The sequence below is a fragment of the Atta colombica genome, unplaced genomic scaffold (genome assembly GCF_001594045.1).
Source record: "Atta colombica isolate Treedump-2 unplaced genomic scaffold, Acol1.0 scaffold51, whole genome shotgun sequence".
NCBI lineage: Eukaryota > Metazoa > Arthropoda > Insecta > Hymenoptera > Formicidae > Atta > Atta colombica.
Window position 1 is genome coordinate 360,211 of NW_017259541.1, and position 13,255 is coordinate 373,465.

Here is a 13,255-nt window from a genome sequence, read left to right on the forward strand (position 1 = left end):
TAGACGTTTTAAGACCTTTCAAAACTGAAAATGATGCAAACAATTATGCGAACAATTATGGAACAGATGCCTGAGGTACGTTATAGATTTCACATGGGTGATGTATTTATCTGGATTTTGTTGACGCTTTCTGTACATATATATTCAGGGGAGATTATAAAACAATTGTAATTAAATTGATTAATTATATTATTACAATTAAAAATACTTAATTTTTGTTAATACAGATATTGACACACAATAAATATATTAGGTATGGGAAAAAGTTCGTTTTTTTAATGCTATCTAACGGGAAAAACGTCATGAACTTTCCATACCTAATATATATAATTAAAATATTAGCATTGGTCCCTGCAGTATGCCGAATAAGTGATTCTGGAGGCCTTTCCATTTGCTCTATGCGGTTACTTTTTTTGGGAAAGGTAGGGGGTTTAATTGGTAGGCGCCCGTGTTGGCGATTTCTTTTAGAGAACCTAGACGAATCCAACATACCCAAATGAACCCAGGCCTTGAGAGTCTTCTGTTATCGAAATGACGAAACCGACCAGCCCGCGAAAAAACAGATGATTTACTATTAAAAGTATATTGAAAAACTCATTGAAAATGGCGTTTTCAGTAATATTTTATAGCAAGCTGAATGAGTTTTTGCCAATGTAATATTTTATCACTGAGAATTTTATTACTGGCTAATAATGTTTTCAATAGTATATTAATTTTATTGCTAAAATGAGTATTATTATTGATTAATATCTTATTTCAGAATACACATAAAATTATAATAAAAAAAAAGTTTTTAAATTCGGTAACTAATTTCATAATGCTTCGAAAAACGGTCACCCATCCGGTTGCATACTGTCATCCGTTATTCTTGACTTCTGAAATCGTATGGAAACCGCTGCACTTCGATTTACAAATACCTACATAATCATGGATGTATAACTATGATATATCTGTTCAATATATGATCCTGATAGAAATTTGTCTAGTTTAACTGAACATCTAGTTAGCTATTGTCTAATATTTAATTTTAATGTTATAACGACTATTTTTAGATTAGGAAATCATATGCTGTACTTTTGTAGCACCAAAGACAAACTTCTCTCAAACTCTTCATCATCATGTACACTTTTTGTACTGCTATATAATTACGCCGTACATCGCCACCTCGTGGCAGTACAGTAATAGTACAGTAGTGGTATTTTGTGCGGGTATCGTGGGATATCGCACACTTGGTTATCTGGGGTAATATTTTACAATTGAAAATTTTATCACCGGTCACTGATAAAATCTTCAGTAGTAAAATATTGCCATTTGTAAAATAGCAGTATTCCATTGAAAGCATCACTGGATTGTATACATGAGTAGCTTTCAATGCAAATGATACTCATATTGACAATAATCCAATGGCAAAATATTATACCATATTATTCCTATTGATGTATTCAGTAGTAACTAATATCATTAGTCGAATGATATTTCTATTGAACTACATCCAATGATAAAATATTTTATCACTGACCGAATAATTTTCTTATTGAACGCTTCAAATAGTAAAATCATTCGATAATGATAATGCCGTTGAGTCCATATAATTTTATCATTAATTCCAATGATTTTACTATTGATCTGAATGATAATACTATTGACATTTTCGCGACAGGAGAGTACTAGTCTTCTAAGCCCGAGCAAGAACCAGAGCATCTTCTCGGTTAAAGGGTGCAGCGAAGATTTTCTCCTCCTACGCAAAATAAAAAAAATATTAGCAATTAATTAATTATTAGCAATTGTAGAAATTGCTAATAAATGAACGTTGTACAGATACATCAATCAATCGGTCAAAAATACAACGATTGAACACAGAAATTGTTGCGAGTTGAGCCCGTTACGATTTAAAAACGATCTTTAATGCTGATTAACATATTGAAATCTGTAAATAATTAATTTTTATTGTGGAAAATATTATATTTAATATACCTCAACCAGAAATCAAATCCGGATCTCTAGCGTTCCGTGCGAGCGTCCTCAGTCTTACTACCACGGCCTTAGTAATATCTGAAATCTCAAGATGCACGTATAAATTCGCTCCTTTATCAAAGCATTTATTTTCTTATCATCGAATGCATTTCCACTGATCCATATGCTTTCAAAATTTGGGATTGCAGTACCATAGTTGCACATAAAGTAGCTCGTAATAATTTCTAGTTTAAACGAGTACACATTGGCATCATTGTATTCCATGATTTTTGATAACAACGTTACATTTATTAAAAAGCAACGTTCAAAGTAATATCATTTTACTACAATATATTCATTTATTAAAAAATACACAATTACTATTTTCTGTTCATACTTCACATTCTTATTAAATATATAATTTGTGTGACTTTTACAATTTTTTACGAAACATATTGGCATATTGACTCTTTATTGACACTTCTAAGATACATACGACGGCAACACTCAGTATCGACCATATTGAATTTTGCATCTTGGATAAAAGCTAATTAGTTTATTGCTCTCCACTACTTTTGAACGACTGCGCATCAACTTAAATGGTTCACCTTGTATATTTCTATCACAGTCAGTATCAGACACAGTGAGTCACTTTTAGTTTTAGTTAATATTATTCAAGGTTACAAATGGAAAAATTTACCATTAAAATGCTAATCAATTCCATGAAAATGAAAGTTGGAAAGTAATTAAAAATCACGCCAGAAAGATCATTACTGCATACGAAAATATCAAGAACTATGAATTCATAGTAATGTTTGCGATATATTAGGTGTACAACTTTGCTTCCGCCGTTTTCCTATAGATGGCTTTAGCGGTAAGTGGTGGTCGAAATAAATAGATCATAGACGTCATACAATAAACTTGGGCATCTGTCAACATAATCCCATAGAAACATTAGTCGATTTGTGTCTGCATCATAAAGTTATTCTCGATTGAAAATGTCAGTTTACGAGCCAAATTCTTGTCATTTGCGGGAAGTTTTAATTTTCAATATGAAGAAATCTGCGGCTGAGGCTCATCGAATGCTCTCAAATACTTATAGTGAGGTCGCTATTAGTGAAAGAACGTGTCGTGAGTAGTTTCAACGCTTCAAGAACGGTGATTTTGACGTCCAAGGTCATGCTCTGTATTTGGTGGGACCAGCTCGGCGTAGTGTATTATGAACTGTTAAAACCGACTGAAACAATCACAGGCGATCGGTATCGAACGCAATTGATGCGTTTGAACCGAGCATTGAAAGACAAACGGCCGCAATACAACGAGAGACATGATAAAGTGATTTTGCAGCATGATAATGCTCGACCCCATGTTGAGAAAGTGGTCAAGACATACTTGGAAACGTTGAAATGGGAAGTCCTATCCCACCCGCCGTATTCTTCAGATGTTGCTCCCTCTGACTATCACTTGTTTCGATCAATGGCACACGGCCTGGCTGACCACTTTCGGTCTTATGAAGAAGTAAAAAATTGGATCGATTCGTGGATAGCCTCAAAAGATGACCAGTTTTTTCGATGCGGGATTCGTATGCTACCCGAAAGATGGGCCAAGAAAGTAGTGGCCAGCGATGGACAATACTTTGAATCATAAATGTATAACCAGTTTTTTACAATAAAATCTCGAATTTCGGAAAAGAAACGGCGGAAGCAAAATTGTACACCTAATAGTTTGCAATTTGTAATCAGGGTGAGCATCCTTATTTTAAGGATAATTATAATCTTAAAGTTTTTTGATAAAAATTAGTTTTCATATTCTCTATTCCGATATTTCCATTTCCTAATTTTCGTTCATTTTTTTTTTCTTTTTCTTTCATTCTTTTTGGATTTAATTCTAGCATTAAAATTCTCGAGGGGAGCTCACCATGATAGGATAATTTTTATTTACAATTTATTTATGTTAGTTTGTGTTGCCTCTGAGGAGGACTCAAAAGTGAACCGAAACATAACCGTGTTTTAGTGAATAAAGAAGTTTCACACTTCATAGATATATTATTTATTTGCGCGAAGTCTTCTGCGCTTGACTCCTACTGCCCGTATTCTGCTCGGATACTGTTCGTATTCCTTTCCAGTTCTTTAAAAAAAATATATTTAGTCTCTTTCATATTGCATAGAAAGTCTGAGCGACTTATCAAAATGGCGATTTCTGCATGCGCCTTCTGAAAGAGAAAGACAAGATTGTCAAAATAATGATAACCAAAAATTAAGTTTAAATAGAAAATAGAAAGATTGTACCATAAATTGTTTGTATACGAGTATTATACAACGGTTGCTGTTCTTCGTTACTATTGCGTTTCCACCAAGTGAAATTTTTTAATATTGAATTGACGAAACTTTTTTTAAAACATAGATTAATCGATTCCTTTAAAGTAAATCCGAAGAACATCCGGCATTTTAGTCTATTTTAATTCTCAATTACTGGAAATGTATGACTTAATATCTTTTACTTTGATACTATGGGAAAATTTTGATAAACAGATTTCATAATGTCTATCTCATGAATAACCATTTATCTTCCTTACAATTGCAAATAAAGGTTTTTTTATATCAAATATATTTCATATTCTTTTAGGAAATATAATGCACATTGAGATTCGATGCAAAACTGTGTACCAGTGATTTGCAAATAATTGCTTCCCTCTTTGCAAATAATGCTTTCCCCTCATGCTTTCATTTACAAGGAAAGATTTATTTCTAATTAGTACGTGTCAAAATCTTGATCATTATCAAAATCATCGTATATGACATCGTTAAATGGACTGAATAGCAATTCGATGTAATACAGTGTAACGAATTAATGCATGTATAATGTACTTGTTCTTCCATAATAATAATAATATAATTACCTAAAATAATGAATTAATTTTATTTGTAAAAGAGGCACAGTAGTGTCGCTGCACTTGGATTAGCGCCAAAACTCTACGTGTCTCCAGATTTTGAAAAAATAAATTAAATTAATAAATTAAATACAAGCATATTAATTACCTTGCTACGTATTCTGTCTCTCTCGTTCTCTCTTTTGTTAAGCTATTCTTTTCTTTTTCTTTTTGTTAAACTATTATTTCTTTCTTTTGTTTAAAAAAAAGGCTAATTTGCTCCTCTTAAAGCTAACTTTATGCGGAGTGTATGTTTTTGAGCCAGTTATGAAAATAAGAAGTTTTTCGGAATTATTGGCTAATTCTGTTCACATTTTTCGGTTACGGAAAAAATTATGAATGATACAATACATTAAAAACAAGATTAACAGAGATGTGAATTTCAAAAACTAATTAGAAAAAATGTTCTGAATAAATGTTACGGAAAAAATTAAAAAAGCAAAAAAGTTGAAACGTTGTTTTAAGCGTGTAGTACATTAGAAGCGCGTAAGCATTAGAATACGTTTTTACTTGCCCCATGACAAAATTTTCAAGTGTATAAGGCTGCAGAATAAATTCCAGAGATCATTTTTCTATCCTGCAGCTAATCAACACACTTAATAATGTGTTGTACAATAAACGAAAATGTACTTTTTGGCTAATTTACATTTGTCTGTTTTATCGTAACATAAATTTTTCAAGCCTGTTTATTAGATACAGAAAAGAAATGTTTTCGGATCAGAATACAGGATCTGTCTATCCTGTAGCCAACAGGCTTAAAAAATATATCGTATGATTTGTAATAGCATCCTAATAATAAATACTCATTCTTTATTTAGGTAACATTACTTTGCTTACGTTGGCGGATTTACTTTAAAGGAAGCGATAAATTTGTGCTTTAAAGAAAATTTCGTCGATTCGGTATTAAAAAATTTCACTTGATGGGGACGCAATAAGAATAATGAAGAATAGCGACCGTTGTATAATACTCGAATTATACAAGCGATTTATAGTAAAATCTCTTTCTATTTTCTATTTGAACTTAATGTGACTAAATCTCTTTCTATTTTCTATTTGAACTTTTTGGTAATGTTATCATTATATTTTAACAATCTTGTCTTTCTCTTTCAGAAAGCATTTGCAAAAATCGCCATTTCAATAAGCCAAGTCGTTTCGAATTCCAAAATGGAATGAAAGAGGCTCTCCGTATGGCAAAAAAAAGATATAGCAGCAGAACGCGATCACGCGCAAAAATAAATAGAAAGTTATGGAATGATAGAAAAGATGAAAGTGAAGACAACAGAGAGAACGAGATAAAGAACGAAAATTCTAAATAAATTTTCCTTTTTTCTCTTTCTCTGTCTTAAAATTTCCCTTATTTTTTCCCTTAAAAAAAATTATCTTAATAATTTCATTATTGTAAGAGCTTAGGTTTTCGAAAATTCTTTATTATTTTAATAATATTTATTATTTTAATAAGGAATTTTCGAAAACCTAAGCTCTTACAATAATGAAATTATTAAGATAATTTTTTTAATGGAAAAAATAAGGGAAATTTTGAAAATTTTATTTAAAAAAACATTTACTTTCCAACATTTTGATGTAAAATATTTAAAAAATTGGACAAACTATTACGGTATTTTCTTAATCTAATGATTTTAGGTTAATCTGATCGTCAACTCTAAGCGTGTTCCGATTTTAAGCTCATGGCACATACAAAAACACAAGGCCGTATAACATAATCAAAAAAACAAAATCAGTAAGAAAATCATAAGATTGGATTTGCTACTGGCTTTATAGTCTCTACCATGATTGAGCAATTTCCTTACTGATTACGTCTTATGACTTTGTACATTTTTGTATGTGCTATGGGCTTTAGAACATACATATACTGGAAGGGCCATAAGTGACCAAAAGTGCTGCAACATCTGTCTGTCCTTATCTAAATGCTTGTTTATGTGCGCTTATGCGTGATTTATATATGAGCTCTGAATGTACATGTATATGTTCTAAAGTGAGAGTGGGGAGAGTCCCTACATACACATATACTAACATATGTGTTCATTTCATCAAACAAGCATTTAGACAAGGACAAATAGATGTTGTAAACACTTTTATTACATTGGTTAGATATGGTATGATTTTAGTATGTATGTTCTAAAATTCCGATATACACTGCCAGTATTGAAAATCGACAATATACATAATATGAACTATAGATTTTTAATATTGGCAATGCATATAGTAATATGATCTCTACTACCGAATTGGCGTTTTCTTAAAGAAAAGGATAATTTTTTTCACATTTTTGGGAAATTTCACTCGTTTTTTCCCTTTTCTCTTTGTTCTCTCAAAAATTCCCACAAAAGAGAAATTTTTCCTCAAAATGAAAATTGTTTCAAGTTTTACTACTGCTGAGAACAGATGAAAATACTATTTAAAATATTATAGTTTAAAATATTATAGTATTTTAATACATATATTAGGCTGGTTCACACCTTGATAGAAAAGAGAAAAAGCGGAAACCAATCAGAACTCGCGGAAAGACAGAAACAGACAAGCTTTTATGGGCGAATTTAAGACAGCAAAGTAGCTAGATACGTTTGCCGAGCGATTGAACATGATTGGTTGGATCTATAAGTAACAACCAATTATGTTCATTTGCTCGGTTAATCTAATAAGCTGATTAAATCTAATAAACCTCTAACTCAGCGGTTAGATTGCACGCACAGGCTATCAAAATATAAATAGATATTTAAATTTTAAATAACTAGATAAGCGCAGATTCTGCTCGGTTTTTGTTACTAAAACATGTCAGCAGACGTTGCCAGTAGTTTAACAGTTCGTTAATATATAATATTTGATAATACAGACTCTGTTTACAATTTGTTGCCAATCTGCAATCAAAAATTGTCAGCAGACTCTTCTCCAAATCTGTTTCCGCAGGTTTTGCTATCATACTTTTCTGATATAACCGTAGTTTTTACCGTTACATTACCATTACATTTATCTAACTTTAATAGTTAGATTTAGTTTTACATGATGACAAATATTCGTGATGTTCAAGATATAAATGAACGACAACAGAAAATCATAAAGAGCCACAAACAAGAATGGACATAAAGGAGAAACTCGCCCAGCAAAGAGAATGGATTGAAATGAATTGAAATGGATTCAGATTTTCAGAAATATTGATTCACGAATATTAAAATGAATGCTTTTCAATCCTGAATTTTTATTTATTTATAGTAGGAATTGCATAGAGCATATCTCTATGCCTTTCAATCTAAAAATAATATTAACTTTTTCTGTGCATTGTGAATATTGTTTAATTCAAAATTTTGAATAGGAAATGCAGTTTTTCAATCCAATTGCATCCAATTGAATCTAATTGAATTCAATTAAATCCAAAAAAAAATATTCACTTTAAAACACGCATTCAGATAGAAAAAAATTCAATCCATTTTAATCCATTCTCGTTTACTGGGCATTCTTTGCATATCTTGCAACAATTCATATCGTACGACGTCGGACATTGCTGAGAAAATATCGAATTCAGAACAATCTGATCCGTATAGATCATATGCCATCGCCTGCAAGCCGAAAGAATGTGTAACTCTCTTCTCCTCCTTAACATAGCTTTGCTAGATCTTTCAATTAAAAAACTTGGTCTGTTGACCCATCTGTTTTTCCTGTTAGATGACATTAAAAACGCTACGAACTTTTTCCCACACCTAATAATTAATCAAAGTTTTTGAGAAATATTTTATAAGTTTATTTCTGTAAACAGATCACAAAATTCTTAATAAATTTTAAGTACTTCAGAAATGATTTAAGTATATGTCTAATTGATACTTAAATAATATTTAAATTTATTATATCGACATAATAAATTTAAATATTATTTAAGTATCAATTAAATATATATTTAAATATTATTTTTGAAGTATTGTAAATTTTTTTGATAGTATTTCAAAAAGTTTGCAGATTTTTTTTAACATTTCATCAATTACTTTTCAATAAGATTTCATGTGCAAGAATCGCGGACATTTTGCTATTCCAGAGTTGTTGTCTCAGAAATGCTGCAGATATATTTTACAATTTTTATAAAATATTTCACTTTTCAGTTGAAAACTTTCTGAGTGAAATTGTCTATTGTTAAAAATTTTTTTATCCTATCAGGATGTGGTGAATTTGTGTTAACGAATAAAATATCCGAGAAATTCACATCCTGTTAGGATTCATAAAAATTATTGCACATAGAATCTGGAAATTATATATGAATAATCAAAGAGGACTAACGATAGAATTAATCTGACTGAATTTTTAATAATAGACAATTTAACAAGATTATATACGACATAATATCCGATTATTCTTCTTTTTGAAGACTTAACATAGCAAAGATAACTTGTTATGAACATTATCAATTTGAAAAAAATTTTCTTACAATCTATAACTTGGTATTTTAAACTCTTTATATTATTCTGCGACATTGTATTATGTGCGTAATTCCGAAATTGTAAAAATTTTTTAATACTGAAGACCTAATTTAAGGTCGAAACATTTATTATTTTTCTAATTGTAATATGATTAAAATATAAAAAAAATTTTCGCTACGAACGTCTTGCGTTGTGGTTTATGCCGTTAAGAGATTTATTCGTTTTAATATTTGACTACGTATTGACTTTTATTCTTAAAAAAAAAGATCGATTTTTGGAATCGATCCATTTTTTTGAGTTCGATTCTTAGCAATCGATTAATCGGATAGAAAAGAATCAATTCAGAATAATCGATTCTTTTGATTTTTTACCCAGCAACTCAGTCAGCTTCTAAAAAAAAAAAAATTACACTTTTGCTAATTTTTTTTTAGCACCTTACAAATAAGGTTAAAATAGATTAATTATCAAAATAATGATGTTTATATTATAAATAACAATATTTATATTATATAGATGAGATTTCTTATAATTATTATTACATTGTAATGTACTCTTTGGTTGTGTATGATACAGTACATTAATTCATTGGGTTATAGTAGCTGCCCGACTTATCGACGTTTATTTTTTTTTACTCAAATATTATCAACTTTATAGAAAAACTGCAAAAGAAAAAGACAAAAATCATTAATTTTCTTCTCTTAGAACTCTAAGAATTTTTTCTGAATTTTTTATCAACTTTTTAATACTATATTTTCTTATCTTCGATAAGTCGGGCCGCTATTATGATCCAGCGATTAATGTACTTCACTGTACATATATTAACATCAACTCATCATATATTTTTAGTGGACTTAAGTATAAAGTAGAAAGCCTCTCTCTCTCTCTCTCTCTCTCTCTCTCTCTCTCTCTCTCTCCTCTCTCCACAGAGTGGCAAATTGTATCACGTGCCCATGTCCAGGACGGGAGTCACATGAGTGTCCAGTTTTTTTCAATTTTTTCCATGCCTATGGAGCTTTGATGCCCATGTTCAATCAGAAGAGATGGGTCACGTGATGCAATTTGCTACTCTCTCCCTGTGAGGCTCTCTAGTATAAAGCCCATGGCATTTACAAAAACATAAGACAGTAAGATGTAGCAGTAATCGTATCAACTAATCACAATAGAAAACGTAAAATAAATCTATTGTGATTGACCGATTTGCTTATTGCTACATCTTATTGCAATTACAGTTGATGCGGGACGCTTGGTTCTGTTCTCGTTCCGCATTATGCTATTCCGCTGCATGATAAGCATCCTCAATTTTTACAAATTAACGATTAAAAATTGAGAATCGTCGATACGATTCTCTGAAAAATAGTATTGATTCCGAAAAAATCGAGAAATAAAAAAATCGATTAAAAATCGCTTTTTTAAGAACAAAAAGAATCCGATTCTCGATGCCGATTCTCGGCATCATTACTTCATATTTTTCTTCTTCAACGCGGACAGCTTCGCGCATAATTGTGTAGTTGTAAAACAGTATAATATAATACAAAATATTATAATGCCAAATTAATTGATATTCAATATTTTTATAAGTTACGTATTATAATCATAGATTGATCACATGTCATGCACTCGATATTATATCTATATAATAAATAAAATTTGCAGTCGATAATGTAAATTACTACACATGTTCCAAAACTTGAATAATTTTCTGGTATCTTTCGAAAATGTTTGAAAGACGTTTAAAAGGTGTTTTTTGGAAAAGACTTAGAGAATGTCTTTTGAATGTCTTTCAAACATGCATGTTCTCTGAGAGAGTTGTTATCTCGTGATCAGCTCCTCCGATATATTTGTCTCGTATGGCGTATGTCGATAAAGTAGAACGCATCTTCGCGCAAAGTAATGCAAATTGCGCACTGCTATATCGAACTACCCTCGCTATTTCTCTTATGATCACGTGACGTCATCGTATGGCGCGCTTCTCTTTTCTCACTGTTCCTCATCGCCACCTACGGAACGGATTGTAGGCAGAAAGAGAGAGAGAGAGAGAGAGAGAGAGAGAGAGAGAGAGAGTGAGAGTGAGAGAGAGAGAGAGAGAGTGAGAGGGTGAGAGAGAGGGGTGGGGGCAGGTTGGTTGGCTAGCTCCGGCGCATGAACTGCGTTGTATCTTATAGTTCAGTAAGCTCAGTTCAGTACGTTTGGTGCTGTCGCGGAGTGAGGTTAGGTGATATCGTGATTTTATGTGACTCGCGCTACCGATATGGTCGCTCCTCGCGAAGCGTCGTCTGCGTCGTGCGTTTCGTATCGCGTCGATCGTTTGAATTTTGACGACGTTGGAATTTCAAACGCGAATTTTCGTAGATTTGCGGCGTGAAATTTATCGTGCATCGCGTAGTGCAACGTGTCCTTTGAAATTCGGTTCGTCGTGTTTCTGTCCTGAGACACTCAAGTACGACGATCGATGCGTGCATCTTCGTCTAATCAATTGCAGCATGCTTTTGACATATCACTCGACAAATTGTTCGTGATTTCTAAAAATTGGTGATAATTCTTGAGGAATCAGCTGTCATTTTTAAAAGTTGTGCCAATATAATCTATACGTCATTGTGAGAAATAAGAGAAGTTTTTTTGTCGAACTGAAAGCTTGAATCGAGAGTTTAAATACGTTCCGATATTATAGATTACAAGTTTTATCCATACAATATTCATGTAAAATGTAATTCGAGTATATACACAAATCGATATAACAGTAATGATTTAAATCTGACACTTGAACACAAAAATATACTTAAAAAATTAAAAAAATTGAAAGATTGAAAAACTTGCAGGACATTGAAATAATAATTGAAAATCTAACTGTGGGGAAGGGGAATAATAAAGAATTAAAAGAGACAGAGAGCGATCATCCATAAGCAGCACTAAACATATCAAGATTAAAAAGTTGAAATTTAATAAAAATATTTACCAATTTTGGTAACTAAAGGCAGAGAGAAAGAGTGCCTACAATTCTGACAAGTCAAACAAGTCGACAGTGTTCCATAATGCAAAACTGAGAAAAAATTTCATAATAACTACAGCTATTTTACCTTAAAATTTAATCTGATCATTTATAGTGATCTCTGGAACATTCCAAGGTTGTGAAATGATAATCAGCAAATTACTCCAAAAATCAAGGATCAAAAGATAATTTTAGAATTAAATAAGTTTCTTCAAAATCTTTTGAAATTTACAAATTTACTCCGAAAATCCATTCGCGTTCGGTAGAGCATTTAATCAAAAGTGGAAACATTTTAAGACGATCATCAATATGTTCTCATAGAAGGAGTTTGCTCTCGCAAGCGAAAGTGAACGGAGAGAAGACTACAGGCACACAATCGAGAGTAAAACGTGTTTGATCTGCGAGAGTAGGTATATCCATTTGTGGACGAGACAACGAATCGACTGGTCCATATTCAGTATCCTACAGACGACTACTTTTTTCTCCTCCTCCGTTAATATTGCATTGGCGGACAGGTGACACTTGCTTATCTAAGTTTTCGATGCATAGATTGAACTATTAGTAGATTAAGCGATCACATCAATCTCTCGAAAAGACAGATAGGGTGATCCGGGATAGGACTGATCGCTGAAGAAGCGATAAAACATGTCGAGGTTGCTGAAAAGAGAGCTGACGGGCGGTTGTGTGATTGGCTCGTGCGCAGATCGAGGATCGTATTAGCCCAACTGGCAGTGACGCATGTCGTAAGCCACGTGAGAGCGACGGAGGAACGACACGCTGGACGTCACGCAGGATCGGGACTCACGAAGAGAGAGTGACAGCGAGGAAAATAGAGATTGATAAACAGAGAAAGAAAGGGAAAAGAGATAGCTGCGGTAAAAGCTTTTCTGAGGGAGAGATAGAAAGAGAGAGAGAAAGAGAGAGAGAGAGAGAGAGAGAGAGAGAGAGAGAGAGAGAGAGAGAGAG

The 13,255-nt window shown here is 32.2% G+C and overlaps 1 protein-coding gene across 1 annotated transcript; it reads left to right on the top strand.

The window, feature by feature from the left end:
- Positions 1 to 5,710: 5,710 nt before the first annotated feature.
- On the top strand, positions 5,711 to 6,198 carry LOC108691715 (the record flags this gene model as incomplete). Its single annotated transcript, XM_018199580.1, has 3 exons — positions 5,711 to 5,782; positions 5,834 to 5,873; positions 5,993 to 6,198. Coding segments are annotated over 3 exons (318 nt in total), but the record flags the coding sequence as incomplete, so codon positions are not given.
- Between the last annotated feature and the right edge of the window lie 7,057 nt (positions 6,199 to 13,255).